The 17290-nt window shown below is 40.2% G+C and overlaps 1 protein-coding gene across 1 annotated transcript in view; it reads left to right on the top strand.

The window, feature by feature from the left end:
* ABCC4 (ATP binding cassette subfamily C member 4) overlaps nucleotides 1-17290 on the top strand; it is a 319962-nt gene that overhangs the window by 245612 nt on the left and 57060 nt on the right. Inside the window, exons 26-27 of the mRNA XM_030813558.1 lie at nucleotides 898-1053; nucleotides 11963-12052. Coding sequence (XP_030669418.1) covers nucleotides 898-1053; nucleotides 11963-12052 — 246 coding nt within the window. The remainder of the gene's footprint in view (nucleotides 1-897; nucleotides 1054-11962; nucleotides 12053-17290) is intronic.

The following is a 17290-nucleotide window of genomic DNA, read 5'->3' as shown; positions in this document are numbered from 1 at the left end:
TTTTTACCTGCATTTTATTGATTCTTTGATCATATTGGCAGTGTACTTCATTTCTCTCTGTCTTGGCTTTAATAGAGGAGTGATACTTGACACAAATGTTTCTCAAGGGGCAATTTTAAGTGTTAATTAGTTTGTAGAATGCCTTTTGAACTGTGCAGATGAAAGGCCTTACGTAAATAGCAAATGTTATTTGCGTTGTTGTTGATTTCATTATGTGTTTTTTGGCTACTGGTTACTACTGTCTTTTAAGACACTGCAATCTTCCCTTCAGAATTTTAAAACATTTCCTTTTGAGACAAAATATAGGCAGATATTTAATATTTGGAAGTTTCTCTACCAAAGAATATGTTATCTTAAATAATAGAACTGTGGAAAAATGAATACTCGTTTATGTCACTTCTGACACCTTTATCTTGAATTAATATCCCTGTGAAATTATCTCAGAAATTCAAATTACTCAGATCCTGCAAGTAAAGCTAATTTAAAAGTTGCCTTTTCATGGGCCACTTAGGAGACTGTTGACTTTTCAATGCCAGTAAACGGATTCTGTTATTTTTAACTCTTTCTTAGAATAGTGGATCTCAACCAGGGGCAGTTTTGCCCTAGGGGACGTTTGTCAGTGACATTTTTGGTGGTATCATTTTGGGAGTGTGCTCCTGGTATCTATATAGTAGGGTCCAGGGATGCTAGCGAACCTCCCACAATGCCTGGGGCAGCCTCCAAAATGAAGAAGTATCCAGCTCAGAAGGTCATCAGTGCTGAGGTTGGGAAACTCTTAGACTACACTCAATATAGAATGTCCTTAATTCTTCTTCAAAAATCGAAAGTTTTCTCCTAGTTTTGCTGCATCCTGTGATTTTCTTTTTTTTTAATCCTGCCTCCTGGATCTCTCTGTAGGTTGGCATTGTGGGAAGAACCGGAGCTGGAAAAAGTTCCCTCATCTCAGCCCTTTTTAGACTGTCAGAACCCAAAGGTAAAATCTGGATTGATAAGATCTTGACAACTGAAATTGGACTTCATGATTTAAGGAAGAAAATGTCAATCATACCTCAGGTATGCAAGTCATAGCGTCCTTACCTGCCCCTTTTATAAGAGCTACTATATTTAATTGCTTTTACTCTTATTGCTTTTTTTAATTGGATGAAAGGATTGTTTTTTTTTTTTTTTTCCGCCCAATAGAGCATGTTTTTATGAGCAGATATTTTCAACAGGTATTTTCATCAGATACCCGGCTTTGTTCGTTTCTGTGTTTGTGTGTGTGTGTGTGTGTGTGTGTGTGTGTGTGTGAGACATTTAATAACTTACCCAGATAGATTTCCATACTAAGATGCCACAGTTTTATCCACTGATAACCATAAAGAACAAAATGATGCATGGTTTGTTTAGCACTGGGGAGGTTTCTGTGGGGAGGTGTGGATTTTAAGTGTCTTAATGTTGGAATTTTGCTGTAGGAACTAAAGCTACCTTCTCAAAGGTGATTACCTCCATGAAGGGCTTTCTGTGAAACTGTGGGCTGTGAGAATTAAAAAGCTTATAGTTGCTTTGCAGTGACTTTTAGAATCTAGCTCTTGGTGAATGATTTTAACCAGGGGGTTGTTACAGAATAGCAAGGAAGAACATGAGAGAAGGAATTCCATCTCTCTGCACTTCTACTTCGTCTTTCTTACGATCATCGTTGTGAGAGTGTGTGGTGTATTTCACAAAGACCCAGTGAGTGTTTGCTCTGATGGTGGAGGGTTAAATTGGCCATCCTTTCCCGGACTCTGATTCTATTTTCTTTTCTTCTCCTTCGCAGAAGGGACTCTCAAGGAGTGTTCTAGAGATTGGATTATTTGTACAATAGGAGCTCCTGTCATTGCTTTGGTTCATATTTAACCTAAATTCAGAAAGTATTCATTGAGTAATTACTATTCTCCAGGTGTATAGGCATGAGCAACATAGACCTTGTCCCCACCGGCATGGGGTCTGCAGTCGTGGGGCCTCATGGCTTCCATCGGGCCTCACAGTTCCATCCTGTCCTTCACTTTAACACCTCCACATATTCAACTCCAGACATGGCTGGGTTTTTTGTTTGCTTTCTTTTAATGTGGGTTTTTTTGTTTTTTGTTTTTTTTAACATTCTATAGTCATTGAGGGGAGCTGAGGAACACACACACACACACACACACACACACACACACACACACACATATTCTGGAGAAGAGAAACACAGAGAGGAGACAAGAGCAAAACCCAGGCAGAAATGAGCTTTCTGGGCATGTGGATATAAACAACTCTTCAATGCCCGTTTATTAGGAAGCATAGAGAACGTGCCACCGGAAGGGAAGGAGAATGTGATTTTTATCTTAGACAAAGTACAGTTATGGCTATCCTAGCACTGACCTCTAAAACAATTGGAATTACTCTGAAGTAATTTTGAGGATTTGAAGAAATGGGAACCTTGTGCACTGTTGGTGGGAATGTAAAATGGTACAGCCACTTTGGAAAACTGTATAGAGGTTCCTCAAAAAATGAGAGCTAACATGATCCAGCAGTTCCACTTCCAGAAAGAATTGAAAGCAGGATCTCAGAGTTTTGTACATCCATGATCATCACAGTACCCAAAAGGTGGAAATAGCTCAAGTGTCCATCGCCAGATGAGTGGATGAATAAAACATGGTCTATCCATACAATGGGAAATTATTCAGCTTTAAAATGGAAGGAAATCCTGACAGTCTATAATGCAGATATACCCTAAAGACATTATGCTAAGTGAAATAAGCCAGTCACAAAAGGACAGACACTAGATGCTTCCCTAATATGAGGTACATAGACTAGTCAAATTCACAGAGACACAAAGGAGAAGGGTGGTCACCAGGGGCTGAGGGAAGGTGGGGGATTGGGAGTTACAGTATTTCACATAGGACTTCAGTTTTGTCAGATGAAAAGCGTCTTGTGAATGGGTGGTGGTGATGGCTGCAAAACAATGTGAATGTCCTTAAGATCACTGAAATGTTGACTTTGAAATGGCAAAAGCGGTAAATTTTATGCTATGTGTATTTTACCACAATTTTTATTTTTAATTTAAAGAAAAAAAAGTATCCCTTTCAGGATAAAATGGGAAGAAATGTTTGGCACGTTAGATTCCCTCTGGCTATTAGAAGCATGACTTAGTGCTTACAGTAGAAAATGAGAGTATAAATTCTCAAGTTTTATATTTTGGTTATGCCCGTCTCAAAAATGGGCCAAATGAGGTTTACTTAGCAGAGATAATGGGCATGTCTGTAAAGTACTTTTATATCCTTGGATGAAAGGTTCTAGGAACGTGCCCTGCATTACTTTGAATGAATTCTTAATAAGAAATAGTTGTGTGCTTGTGTACATAAAAGAACTCTAAATAAAGAAGTAACATTAGATGATTCTTGGCTCTGCCAGTAATGTTTTGGAAGCACATCTGAGCAAACACTAAATATACCTTGACATCACCAGGTTTTGGTTCAGTTCCATAAGTTTCCACCCTACTTTTGAGCAAATGCTCTATGTATGTAGTCCAGGGAGCATGCTTACAAAACACTGCTAAGCTTTGTATCCATGTAGATCCTGATCTCCAAGCATTGTAAACAGAGAACCTTTCTTTTTTAACTTTGTATGGCTTTGTCTCCAAGGCTCAATGTTGGTTGAAAAAGAGAAACATAGTCTAGAGGGACTGTGCAATACTTAATGCGACCTAGGAAATCATTCAGCAGACTGCCTGGGATAGAATCTTTCAGAGCATCTTCTAAGCATCAACACGACCCACATTTTTATTCCAGCACTGCCTGATAGAAGTGTGTCCTCAATGAAGTCACTTAGCCTCCAAGCTTCAGTTTCCTCATCCTTAAATCAAACCTAGTAATTACTAACTCACAGATTTGTTGTGAAGATTTTACGAGATGAGAACATGTTTGTGGCCCTACTCTGGGTTCTGAGGAATGCTCAATAGTAACTATTTCTAATTAAGGATTGGGGTGCAGGCCTTTAGGGCGTTATTGCTACTCGCTATTCTAGAAGGACTTGGCTCATTAACTTCTATTTCTATTTTTGTGATCCTTGGTGAATTCCTTTAACCAAATTGTTTATGTGAATTTAAATAGTGAAGCAGCAACAAACAAACAAAAAATGTGCACAATAAAAGCCTAAGAGAGAAATCTAACGTTTTTCTCACAAGGAACAAAAGGTGAGGCTATCACTTCGTTTTCTGGCTTTCTCCCACCCTGGTCTTAGCGGCATTCCTGACCACTCTCAGTACCCCTCTAATGCTTTGCATTTCGCGAGAAGGCAGCCGACACTGGTTCTCAGCCCTGCATGAAAACAGGGGCTTGTCCCTCTTAGATCTAGTGCTTTAGTGATTGTTGCGTCCCAGACAAGTTACACAAGTAGTGAGAATTCCTAACATTTGCAGAATCCTTAACATGGTTAGCTTCTTTCCTTGCCATCTCCCACTTCGTCCTCACAGCAATTCTGTGTCATCCTCATTTGACACCATTTTCAAACTGAGGCACAGAGAGCTTAACCCACTTAACAAGTAAACAGCAGAGTCAGGATTCAAATGGAATTTACGGCGAATCCCAATGCCAGATCCTGAGTTCCTGAACCCTCTCCTAGGGACTTTAAACCCATGTTGGCTGGCTCAATCCCCGATCGGAACTCTGCTTTGCAACATGATTTAGTGTGGGCTCGTGCAGGTGCACACACATGCACAGAAACAAAAGTCTCACAACACGATATTACTCCGTGCTTCTGCGCCCTGATATTTTCTATTATATCCATTCTATTCTGGTTCATATAAAAGACATAATGATGGTCACGAGCCACAAAAGTGATTTCATGATCCATTGGTTGCACCTGCCATTTGAAGAACAGCGTGCCTCACTGTGCTGCCCTGCTTGGCCAGGCTCCTGCTGTCTGGCAGCACTGTGCAAGGAGCTTCATGACACAGTGATTGTCACTGCAGCCCTGCAGGGTGTGTCAAGTTAGCCCCATTCTCCAGGAAGGAAACTAAGGCCTGGGGAGATTAATAACTTATCTGGAGATGAACAGCTAATAAGTAGTAGAATCCGAACTCAGAACTGTGCAACTCAATTTTTTTTCAGTAAGTGTGTGTTGGACAGCATGATGTCTCATCAGACATTTTACTCATTGTTTTTCTTTTCTTTTTTTTTTTTTTTTTTTTGAGACGGAGTCTTGCTCTGTTGCCAGACTGGACTGCAGTGGCGCCATCTCAGCTCACTGCAATCTCTGCCTCCTGGGTTCAAGCAATTCTCCTGCCTCTGCTTCCCGAGTAGTTGAGATTACAGGTGCACACCACCACACCCAGCTAATCTTTGTATTTTTAGTAGAGACAGAGTTTCACCATGTTGGCCAGGATGGTCTTGATTTCCTGACCTTGTGATCCGCCTGCCTCGGCCTCCCAAAGTACTCTTTGTTTTTCTGTCTACCCAAGTTACAAAAGGTTCCCAGAAGCCATAACCAAAGAGAGCAAATATACAGCAAAGTCGAAAGGTATCTTTTCTTTGAACTTTGTCATTTGGACAGTTAGGTCATTTTGAAAGACTGAATCATTTGTGATTTATTTTTATTTTTATTTTTTCCAAAACCTTAAGTGACACTAAGCACTAAAAGAAAATCATTTTGGAAACAGAATGTATTCACTTACGTGTCATGGGCTAATGAGCGTCAGAAGATCCTCCAAGCCTTACCTTGTGGGAGCTCAGAACCCTTTTTCTTCCAAGGCCTCACTGGCTAAGAGGGTGGAGAAGGCCAGAGACTTGAGGTTACATGAAGGCTACTGGTCTGCAGTGCAGAAAGCATACACCCCTCTTCCTCAGAAATGAGTGGAAAGCCAAATGGCTTGTGTCACCACACCCTGATGTAGGGAATCTAGGAAGTTTGGAGCAAACACAGCAAAAGCAGAACCAAGTGCTGTTTCTTTGAATGGCCATGTTTGGGCTAGTCTGGCCTGCGTGGCTTCCCGGGGTTGTGTGGAGCACGAGTTTCTGTGTTCTCTCTCTTCCTGGCTTATCCCTTTCATTTATGGTTCAGGGTCATCTGTCACTCTTGACCACACCATTAGCAACTCAAATTCGTGGTTAGGAGTAAGCAGCAAGGACCTGGGAAAGAACTGGGGCACAGAAACGATGACATACACAGTCAGGGGCCAGTCCTGGAGTCACTTTAAGAAATAAATACTGGGCCAGGCGCGGTGGCTCACACCGGTAATCCCAGCACTTTGGGAGGCCGAGGAGGGTGGATCACGAGGTCAAGAGATTGAGACCATTCTGGCCAACATGGTGAAACCCCGTCTCTACTAAAAATACAAAAATTAGCTGGGCGTGGTGGTGCGCACCTGTAGTCCCAGCTACTCAGGAGGCTGAAGCAGGAGAATCGCTTGAACCCCAGAGGCAGAGGTTGCCATGAGCTGAGATTGCGCCACTGCACTCCAACCTGGCGACAGAGGGAGACTCTGTCTCAAAAAAAAAAAAATACCGAATTCTTAAGAAAGTATCCCTCAATTTGTATTCAAAATTTCAGGAAGAAGCAGTGAAAGTACTTCCTAAATAATTTCCCTAAACAGAATAGTTAGCTGAAATATATGCTTCCTTTGTGTTCATGACACAGGGTAGTTAAGTGCACTTCCCAAGGAGAACACCAAGGTGATACTATAACTCAGACAAGAGTTTGCTTAACTGAAGGATCTGGAAAAATGGATTTCAAAACTTTTTTTAGGATGGATTATTTACTCCTAGAGCCCTCCAATCCTACTGGCACAAATAAATGTTTTCAACTAAAGAGTAATAACTTCATGCAAATTCAGCATTTATGATAGCACCCTAACGGTTGCATACATCAACAGCTATAATCTTTGTTAGGATTAAACAGATTCATTTTTCATATTTGATGGACTTTTTTGTTTTTCTCTCAAAGCAAAAACTAAGTAGTTTTTAAGCAGCCCACTGCTCAGACTTCTGCTATTTTGGTATTTCTACTCCCTGAATTTTCTTCAGTAAGTTGAAAAGGTTAACCAGAGTGTGTCTCTTTAAGACTTCTTTTTTTATTACCTGATTTTCTTTCCTTTTTTTTTTTTTTTTTCTTCTTTTTGAGAACAAAATTCAAAGGGAAAAGAGGTAGGTATGCAGTTACTAGTAAAGAAATACAATTGGATTCTGGCCTAATGCAGTCGGTCCTTTGTTTCTGCACACTGAAGTCTTCATTAAGGCCATGGAACTGCTCCCTGGAGCTGGTGACCTTTTTGTATCTAAAGAAGACTTTACATGACTTAAATTCTTTTTCCTTTGTTGGCGAACAATGTTCTTTTCTTCTGAAAATGGATGATGATCAGTTCATTCAGAGGCTACAGGGTTTTTTTTAAAAAAGAAGGGAAACCAAGATTTAAAGTGACTTCAGGTGATTCCCTCATTCTTGACACAGGGAGATGAGCTGCCCTTAATCAAGGTCTTCAGGATTTGAAATGCACACATAGCTCTGAGGACACCAGGCAGCAGCAGTCGTGGCTAACTACTGTGCAGTGTATATTTTAAGAGAGGGAAGTTTCCTGGTTTGGGACAAGATTAGGGTAAAGTATTGTGCTTTGTCCTGCTGGTTTGTAACTCCCCATGCGATTTTTGTCTTGGTCCCAGGTGGTTTTAAGTGTCTGAAGGTTGGTGGATAGAGTTTCTTCTTGAGATAATGAGAGGCTTGTCTTCCAGAAGTTTATATGAAAGCTCTAGGAAGACTGTAATTTTCAGTCTTGCAGTCCTGCTGAGGGATTATCAATTTACTGCACTAAATGCTTTGATTCAGAGTGGCCATTTTTAGGTCACATGGTGGGTTTTTTTTGCTGTTGTTGTTTTGAGACAGAGTCTTGCTCTGTCTCCCAGGCTGCAGTGCAGTGGCGCTATCTTGGCTCACTGCAACCTCCACCTCCTGGGGTCAAGGGATTCTCCTGTCTCAGCCTCCTGAGTAGCTGGAATTACAGGTGCACCCCACCCTGCCTGCCTAATTTTTGTATTTTTAGTAGAGATGGGATTTCACCATGTTGGCCAGGCTGGTCTTGAACTTCTGACCACCGGTGAACCACCCGCCCCGGCCTCCCAAAGTGCTGGGATTACAGGCATGAGCCACCACACCCAGCCTGGTCACATGTTTAATATCAGCTTGTCTTATGTGAGTAATGAGGACAAAATTACTACTCAGTATGGCACAAAGATTTTTAAAAAGTATGACCTTTAAACCCTAATGAAAAACAGGTTTGATCTAGGGCTTCATTTAAAATAATACGTTGAACAGAGTGTTGGTTTTGCTAACAATGGACGTTAAAACTCGTACTAAATGACATTTGAAAATATATACCATCAATAAATATGTACTTAGGCTACTAAATCTTTTATATTTTACATGAAGAGTGTATGTCTACCATAAATCTCTACTCTGAAATGTTCTGCCTGCAAACGTTTTTACAACACTTATTTATAAGATTAGTTTACTAACTTCATTACATGGAGGAGGGTACTTTAAATAATAATATCTATCAGAAATGATAATGAATTTGACTCTTATCTGCTCTTGCAGTATGTGACTACGATGAGCACTTTTATTACCTTTTGAAGATAATATAATTGTTTCTTATTTGGCAAGTGGATGAAAGCAGAATTAGAAACCAAAATGAACAACATGTATAAAACACATTGGCATATTAAAACAGACATTGTTAACAAATTACCTGCTGGTTTTAAAGAAAAATATAGGTTCAATCAGTTAATGTTTTATTAAATCATTCTCATTCAACAAGTTTTGATTGAAATTTTACTCATTATGAAATCTGGTATGTCATAACAAAGAAAAATATTCTTATTTACATAGTATTTTCTTCTGTGTAATGCTGCTAACTAAACATAAATAATTGCTTAATATTTTCCTTTAAATTGATAGTATGGATTTAAGTAGGAACCTTTATGGCAGTGGGAAATGCTTAATCTTAAATTTTGGCTTTTTTAATTAAAAAAAGCCAATAATGATGGTTGGTGATAATTAGCAGACCTCCATAGGTCCTGCAGAGTATCTGAGGTCAAGGTTTAGAGCTCAGCCCAAAGTAGCTGCAGACATTGTTGGCTCGAATTGAGCAACTCAAGGTCCTGTGAAGAATCACACTTTAATCCTTCCCGCCGGTCTTTGGAGGGATTCAGCCATTTAAAGGGGTTTCCCTCCTAAAGGAAGAAAGTAAGGAAGGTGACAGGCAAGGGGCCCTGGAGTATGGAAGACAGGATGATTGGACTTGAATTGTACACTCATATGCCTGTTCTTTTGAGCCACCAAAACCGCTATTCCGAAACATGCCAATACCATGAGCCCTTTCATCGCTCAACAGAGGCAGAACAATCAGTCTTTAAAATGCAAAGAAATTTGTTCATAGGTTAGTTTAGGTATCATCTCTCTAGAACATACTGTGAAAACCTAGGCAGACACTCAGTCAAACCCTAGACCTGGTAATGGGTGTGATTTTTCTCTAGGAGAGGATCCTGAAGGAAAAAAAATGTTTGGGTAACATAGGCCGTCATAGGCAAGGTAATGGACTTGTTATAAGCAAAGAACTGCGTCTCACAGCTCTAAATGGGCTCAAAGCCCATTTCTTAACCCATTCCCCTCTTAGCTCCTTTATCTCCTCGAACACGTAATCCTCAAAGAGTCTCTGGGTTGTAGCCACTGAACGGAATTGTGCCCTCAGTTTAGGGCCTTGTGGGGAGGAGGAGGAGCATCAAAGAGAGAGAGGAAGGAGTTGCAGCCACCCCTCTCCTGGCCACATTGTTTCTGTATACCTCATTTAAACAACGAAAGCAAAAGGAATTACCTCTTGGACCTGAGAGGCAGAGGTTGGAATTTTAGAGTTGATCATTACAAAGAGTAAGTCAAGTCTGGTTCTGAAATAACCAGAGTGATGGTTATTCCCCTCACAAGAAATTCTCACCATTGTTTAGATGGTTGTTCAGGTTTTGGTCTTCAGTTGGGTACTTTTAAGACAGACCTTACATGGGACTCTTGGAATTTTTCAGTTCCATTTGGTAATTCGGAAACATCATGTGACCAGTGACTTTTCAGTGCCTTTGAAAGGATATTGACCACTTTATCAGCTTTATACACACAAAGGGCCCATTTTACCATTGTTTCCATTTTTGCATTTTGCTGAGGACTTATGTTTTTGGTGGCACCCTGTCTGCCTTCTACATTTATTTCTTCCTCACCGGCCTTAAAACGGAGACGACAGGGAAAGGGATGAGAGCCTCCCTGTGTATCATTTTTCTTTATGGCTGGAGAAAAAAGAAGTCTACCACCTTCATCTCTCTTCTCAGGCTTTTGGGAAGTGAGGAGGAACAGTCCTGCCCCAAAGCCAGGTGAGATTTGAGGCTAGTGGTTCCCTTGAGCATTTCTCCCGTACCTGTGGAAGAGTCTCACCTTCTCTTGTTCCCACATCTGTGCATCACCTTGTTCTGCCCCCATCCTTGAAAGCAGTTGATGGGGCTCCTATATCCTTATGGCCAGGCTTATTAGAGCCTTCCAGAAGAAAAGTTTGTGTTTTTGTTTTTTTGTTGTTTTTTTTTTTTCAAGATGGAAACTTGCTCTGTGGCCCAGGCTGGAGTGCAGTGATGCGATCTTGGCTCACTGCAACCTCTGCCTCCCAGGTCCAAGTGATTCTCCTGCCTCAGCCTCCCAAGTAGCTGGTACTACAGGTGCCCGCCACCGCACCCAGCTACCAGAAGAAAACTTTCACACAGCCTACCTAAGCTTATGTTCAAGAGTCTCTCTTGAAATCCAGGAAGAGGCCGATATTCCAAGAGCGATTTAATTGTGGGATCCTCCTGAAGCAGATGAATAGGAACAGCTCTTTAAATTGATGTAATTTTATCATGACCTCCTTCACAGTGGTTTTCAGGTAACCCTGCTCTCTTAGTTAATAATGAGGTTCTGTGACCCAGGTAACCTTGATGCACAAATGAGATAATGTGGGGATTCACTGATGCAAAATCAGAGGCAATCCCTTCATAAGTAGAGGTGCCTCTGGCCCCAATTGTTTAGATCTCCTTTGGCCAAAAAAAAAGGATGTCCCGTTCTAACATTGGAGAGTTGTTTTTGTTTGTTTTTTTGTTTTTTTGTTTTTTTTTGAGATGGAGTTTTGTTCTTGTTGCCCAGGCTGGAGTGCAATGGCACGATCTCGGCGCACTGCAGCCTCCACCTCCTGGATTCAAGCAATTCTCCTGCCTCAGCCTCCCAAGTAGCTGGGATTATAGGCATGTGCCACCATGCCCAGCTAATTTTTGTATTTTTAGTAGAGACAGGGTTTCACTATGTTGGTCGGGCTGGTCTCGAACTCCTGACCTCAGGTAATCCACCCATCTCGACCTCCCAAAATACTAAGATTACATGCGTGAGCCACTGCGCCTGGAGAGAGATTCTTAATCTTGGAAAACTGTTTTGCCAATGGAGAAAATATCCTAATTTATTCTTTAGTGTAAATTGGAAAATACTTAATAATTTGGCTTTGAAGCACAAACTTTAATCATGCTGTTGGTATTTTCCAGTATTACACGATTGATAGTTAATTTCTATAGGTCTCTTGATGTTGACCCTCGAATAATTATATCCTTATATTTCATGTTAAGCTAATATTACCAGGAAAGCAGTTTTTAACATCAGGCCTGTATTTTTCATTTTCTTCTTAAGATAGCACATTGCAACAGTTTTGTTAGTGTTCAGTGGTCTGGAAGGTATTTTGGAACACGCTTTGTACAGTGGAACGTTAATAGATATGTTGTTTTGTAAACAGGCATTTGTAACGCTATAATTAATGATTATCATGTTTATTTTTTGGTATCTTAATTCTATTGTTGATGTTAGTATTGGAATAAAATGAAAAGAGTCTGTGGTAATGACCGTGACTGTTTTGGGCACTTAGGAACCTGTTTTGTTCACTGGAACAATGAGGAAAAACCTGGATCCCTTTAATGAGCACACAGATGAGGAACTGTGGAATGCCTTACAAGAGGTAATTGATAAAATGTAATTATCTTTAATTTGTTAGCATCAGTATGTGTATATGTACCTTTACAGCACTGCAGGAAATTAAGAGGAGCTTAGTGGTTTAACTAACTTTGTTCACCACCCAGGAGATCATTGAGGCCGTGGATATGCTAAAATGTGTATACTGATGATGATGAAAACCAAAAATAAAATTTCCCTTGTTCTCATTTTAATTTTCTTCCTATTGTCCAAAACAGTTTGGTGTTGTTTTATTTGTCTTTAGCAATGCGTTAAACTAGAAGTTGTATTTATGAGTTGAGATCCTATTAGTGACTAAGTTACTCTGCACCATTTATTTTACTGCTCTGTTCTTAGGGAATTTCTAGTAAGGGAAGACCATAGTCATTTTTCATTAACTAAAAGATAAATGAGATCATATTTATGAAATGCTTTGAAGTATTGTAAGAAAGTGTTTATAAAGGTAAATTATACAGTTGGAATGGGATAATAATTATTTATTGGCAAACATGTAATTTTAACGCAGGTAACAGAACCCTGCAGCCTCTGCTAAGTTTTTATACTAATGTGTTGATTTCTAGAGGATTTTTCTATTTTTTATGTGGTTCCTGTTGGGCCACGTCTTGAAATTTTCTCACCCTTGCATGAAAAGGACTTTGACTATTAAGGTGCTGTTGGTTTGTATATTTTAACACTGATATTCTGTGTTCAGTCTAGTTCTGCAAATTTGTGCCCATCTACTTGACGGCAGGAAACCATATCGTAAAACTGGTAATCCCTCACAGGACCTAGTTTAGTCTTTTGCTTTTAAAAAGTAAGCATTTAAGGCTGGGCGCAGTGGTTTACACCTGTAATCCCAGCACTTTGGAAGTCTGAGGTGGGTGAATCACCGGAGGTCAGAAGTTTGAGACCAGCCTGACCAACATGGTGAAACCCCATTTCTACTAAAAATACAGAGATTAGCTGGGTATGGTGGTGTGCACCTGTAGTCCCAGCTACTCAGGAGGCTGAGACAGGAGAATTGCTTGAACCTGGGAGGCCAAGGTTGCAGTGAGCTGAGATCGCGCCACTGCACTCCCATCTGGGCGACAGAGCAAGACTCCATCTCAAAATAAATAATAAAAATAAATAAAAATTGGCCAGGCACGGTGGCTCATGCCTGTAATCCCAGCACTTTGGGAGGCCGAGGTGGACGGATCACGAGGTCAGGAGTTCCAGACCAGCCTGGCCAACTTGGTGAAACCCCATGTCTACTAAAAATACCAAAATTAGCCAGACGTGGTGGTGCGCACCTGTAGTCTCAGCTACTCAGGAGGCCGAGGCAGGAGAATTGCTTGAATCTGGGAGGCGGAGGTTGTGGTGAGCTGACGTGCCACTGCACTCCAGCCTGGGCAACAAGAGTGAAATTCCATCTCAAAATAAATAAATAAATATTAAAAGTTAAAAAAAGTAAGCAATTAATAAGTATTGTTGAATATGTTTGATCTCTTCATTTCAAAGAAGTGTGGAGCCTGGACAACATAGTGGACTTTGTCTCCACTAAAAATAAAAAAAAAAAAAAAGAGTTAGCCAGATGTGGTGGCATGCACCTGTAGTCCCAGCTACTCAGGGAGTTGAGGTGGGAGGATCTTTTGAGCCCTGGAGGTCGAGGCTGCAGTGAGACATGATTGCACCACTGCACTCCAGCCTGAGTGACAGAGATTAATTTCTCTCTATTGTTACTGTTGTTGTTTTGGATTGGTGCATTTGTTATTGTTGCCCTTCCAGGGATAGCTCTGAAATCTTTAATTTATAGATGGGTTTTGACTGTGAGCAAGTAGACTTGGAGGCCTGATGGTTTCCTGCCAGTAATTCTTGTTTCTGAAGGCATGTCATTGCCAAGTCCTTACACATCCACCCTGCTTTCCAGCAACCCGTGGGGATTTTCTTTTTCTAAATTAGGTCGATTACTTCACCTCCTGATACTTGATAAGTAATTGACCTCTGATTTCATTTAAATTTGTGAATCTCTGTACAGTGAAATTCTAGGAGAGAAGAGGTGGGTACAGTTAACTCTCAAATGCAAAGGAAGATAAGGCAATCCCCTGCCCCTAAACTCTCAGGACAGGTTTAATAGTGAAATTGTGACACACCCTAAAAGAACAAGAATTACTCATGAAGTATTTTTCTATTTGTTTCAGAGCTTGAGATTTCTTGTCACAGATTCTCAGAGAGCAAAAGTACTTTTTAGAAACACATTTCTCTATGAACAGTGAAGAAATGTTAATTGGGAGATGATCCTATCAAAAACTATCATGGAACTTGACTGTAACTCATAGTTATTTCATTTGTTATAGCCAAAATTAAAATAAAATTTAGTGGCCTCTCAAGAATTCTAGAAATGATGAGGTGGAAGACGTGGTAGGTCCCCCTCAGAAGTGAAAAATTATCCCGTCATTGTCTTTCTCTGGGAATTACTTCTTTATGACATTGTAGGTTTTTCTGCGAATGATTTGGGAGAGTTTCTAAAAATTAGGGTACAACATTGTAGTTCCAGTGTGATTCCAGCTGTTTTTAATCATTCATATATTCCGAAACCTGACCTAAGAAAGACGCCAGAGCATTTACATTGCTTGTTTGGGGGTAATGAGACAAAGACTGGAGGAGAGTGTTTTCTTTTCTCTACAGTTTTCCTGAATTTTGCTTGTTTTTCTGAAATTACAACCTTTATTAAATGTAGAAAACATTAAGTTTTCTATATTTTAAAGTATAATGTTATGATATCTTGGAGCCAATTAATTTTATAAGGACCATGTTTCTTTTACAATGACATTTAGTAAGGAAATCGTATGTAAATTCTATTTCTGTGTAGATTTGTTTTGTAATTTATAAGAATAGACATGTCACAAAATGAGGTGTCCTTGTAACTTCATACATTCAACAGATATGTGTGGGGAGGTTTTTACGTAGGCATTTGTAGACTCTGGAGCTATAGCAGTCACCAAGAAAGATAAAGTCCCTACCCTCTTAGGGCACAAATTCTTGTGTGGAAGATAGAAAATTAAAAAATGCATATGTAATATAATATTAGATACTGGTAAATGTAATGAAGAAAACTACAGCAGTGCATGAAAAGAACTAGCTGACTGCATTATTAAAAATAGGCGGCCGGGCGTGGTGGCTCACGCCTGTAATCCCAGCACTTTGGGAGGCCGAGGCGGGTGGATCACGAGGTCAGGAGATCGAGACCATCCTGGCCGATATGGTGAAACCCCATCTCTACTAAAAATACAAAAAAAAATTAGCCAGATGTGGTGGTGGTATGCACCTGTAGTCCCAGCTACTTGGGAGGCTGAGGCAGGAGAATCGCTTGAACCTGGGAAGCAGAGATTGCAGTAAGCTGAGATCGCACCACTGCACTCCAACCTGGATGACAGAGCAAGACTCCACCTCAAAAAAAAAAAAAAAAAAAAAATAGGCAGTATTTCATCGTCCAGGAAGGAGCAAAATAAACAAACAAAGAAAAAAGAATAGATATTATCTATTGATCTCTTATTTGGTACCAAGCACTATTGTAAATGCTACACATACCAACTCATTTTATACTCCAACAATTTTAGGAGATAAGCATCTTCATAATAATCTTAGTATGGTCTTATTTACAAGTTAATTAGGAAGCTAAGATAGAGAAAGTTCAGGAACTTGCCCAGTTGGCAGAGCCAGGCAGGACTCATACCCATGCTGTGTGTCTTCAAGGCTCCATTTTTTATTTTAAAATGTCCAAATCACAGAACAGTCAAATGAATAGTATTATGAACATACACATACCCTTCTCCAAGATTCACCATTTGTTAATACAGTATTTTGCTACATTTGCTTCCTCTCTTATAGCCCTTGAAAGTAAGTTGCAGACATTTCCGTGAAGTTGCAGTTAATCCTTAAATATGTATATGTACCTCCTAAGAACAAGAACGTTCAACTACATGACATAATACAGTTATTTACCTCACTGAAGAAATTGAAGAGTAATGTAATACCATTGTCTAATATATTTTCAATTTCCCCAGTTGTCACTCTTAGTCACTGTGTTCCACTGTCTCCATTGTCTTTTTCTCAGTGCTAATACTTAACCATAACTTGAATGTGTGATAACACTACAGAGGGCCTTCACATTCATATCATTTTTTTTTTTAATTGAGACAAAGTCTTACTCTGTCGCTCAGGCTAGAGTGCAGGGGCGCAATCTTGGCTCATTGCAACGTCCACCTCCCCAGTTCAAGCGATTCTCCTGCCTCAGCCTCCTAATGGGATTACAAGTGCCCGCCACCATGCCCAGCTAATTTTTTTTTTGTTTTATTAGTAGAGATGGGATTTCACCATGTTGGCCAGGCTGGTCTCGAACTCCTGACCTCAGGTGATCTGCCTGCCCCAGCCTCCCAAAGGGCTGGGATTACAGGCATGAGCCACTGTACTCGGCCACACATTCATGTCATTCTCATAACCATCCCTGATTCAATCATGATGACAGAGTCTCAGAAGACACTGTTGTCTGGGAAATGTGTTTGTTGTTCTTCACCTCACAACCCTATTCTTCATCAAGTCAATGTGGATAACCTCAAGGAGGGTCAAAACCCAGAAGAATAATGGGATGGCACCTTAATCAAGGGCAGGTGTGAGATTATTTCTTCAAATCTGGCTGCAAGTCTTAGAACAGACCTTTTTGCACTTACCAGTATTGTCAAAATCAACTCAGAAGGAAAAGCTAATAAAAACTTTGCCAACATCTACTTTTTATCAGTTCCATCACATGGGATATAGGTCTCTGAGTATGTTTCATAAAAAGATTACTCAGTAAGTGCTCTTCCTTGTAATGGAGAGGGCTTGACTAAGCTATGACATATTCCATCCTATAATTTTCAGGGTAACATTTTGCACCACGAGCCAAATCTCACACTTCAGATTTTAATGTCCTACCTTGCATGCTAATGCCAAATATCAATACCATATTTAATCTTAACTCAAAATTCCTGTTTCTTGGAGTTGGACTTCCATCATGAGTACAACTCGATCACATTCATAGAAGTGTGCTTCCATATTTAAGGTACATGACAATGTTGCCCGTTTACTCTTGGCTTTTTGTTGTTGGGCATTGCCGTTGTGTACATCTGCTTATTGGCCATCACTCATCTATCTGCTTGCTGATCTCTTAATTGGAAGTGTATTGACTCTTGGTTCCTCTATAGCTCTCAAATGTCACCTGAGTTTG

The sequence above is a fragment of the Nomascus leucogenys genome, chromosome 5, assembly GCF_006542625.1.
Source record: "Nomascus leucogenys isolate Asia chromosome 5, Asia_NLE_v1, whole genome shotgun sequence".
Lineage (NCBI taxonomy): Eukaryota > Metazoa > Chordata > Mammalia > Primates > Hylobatidae > Nomascus > Nomascus leucogenys.
Note: the sequence above shows the minus strand (reverse complement) of the source record. Positions and strands in the feature narration are given on the sequence as shown.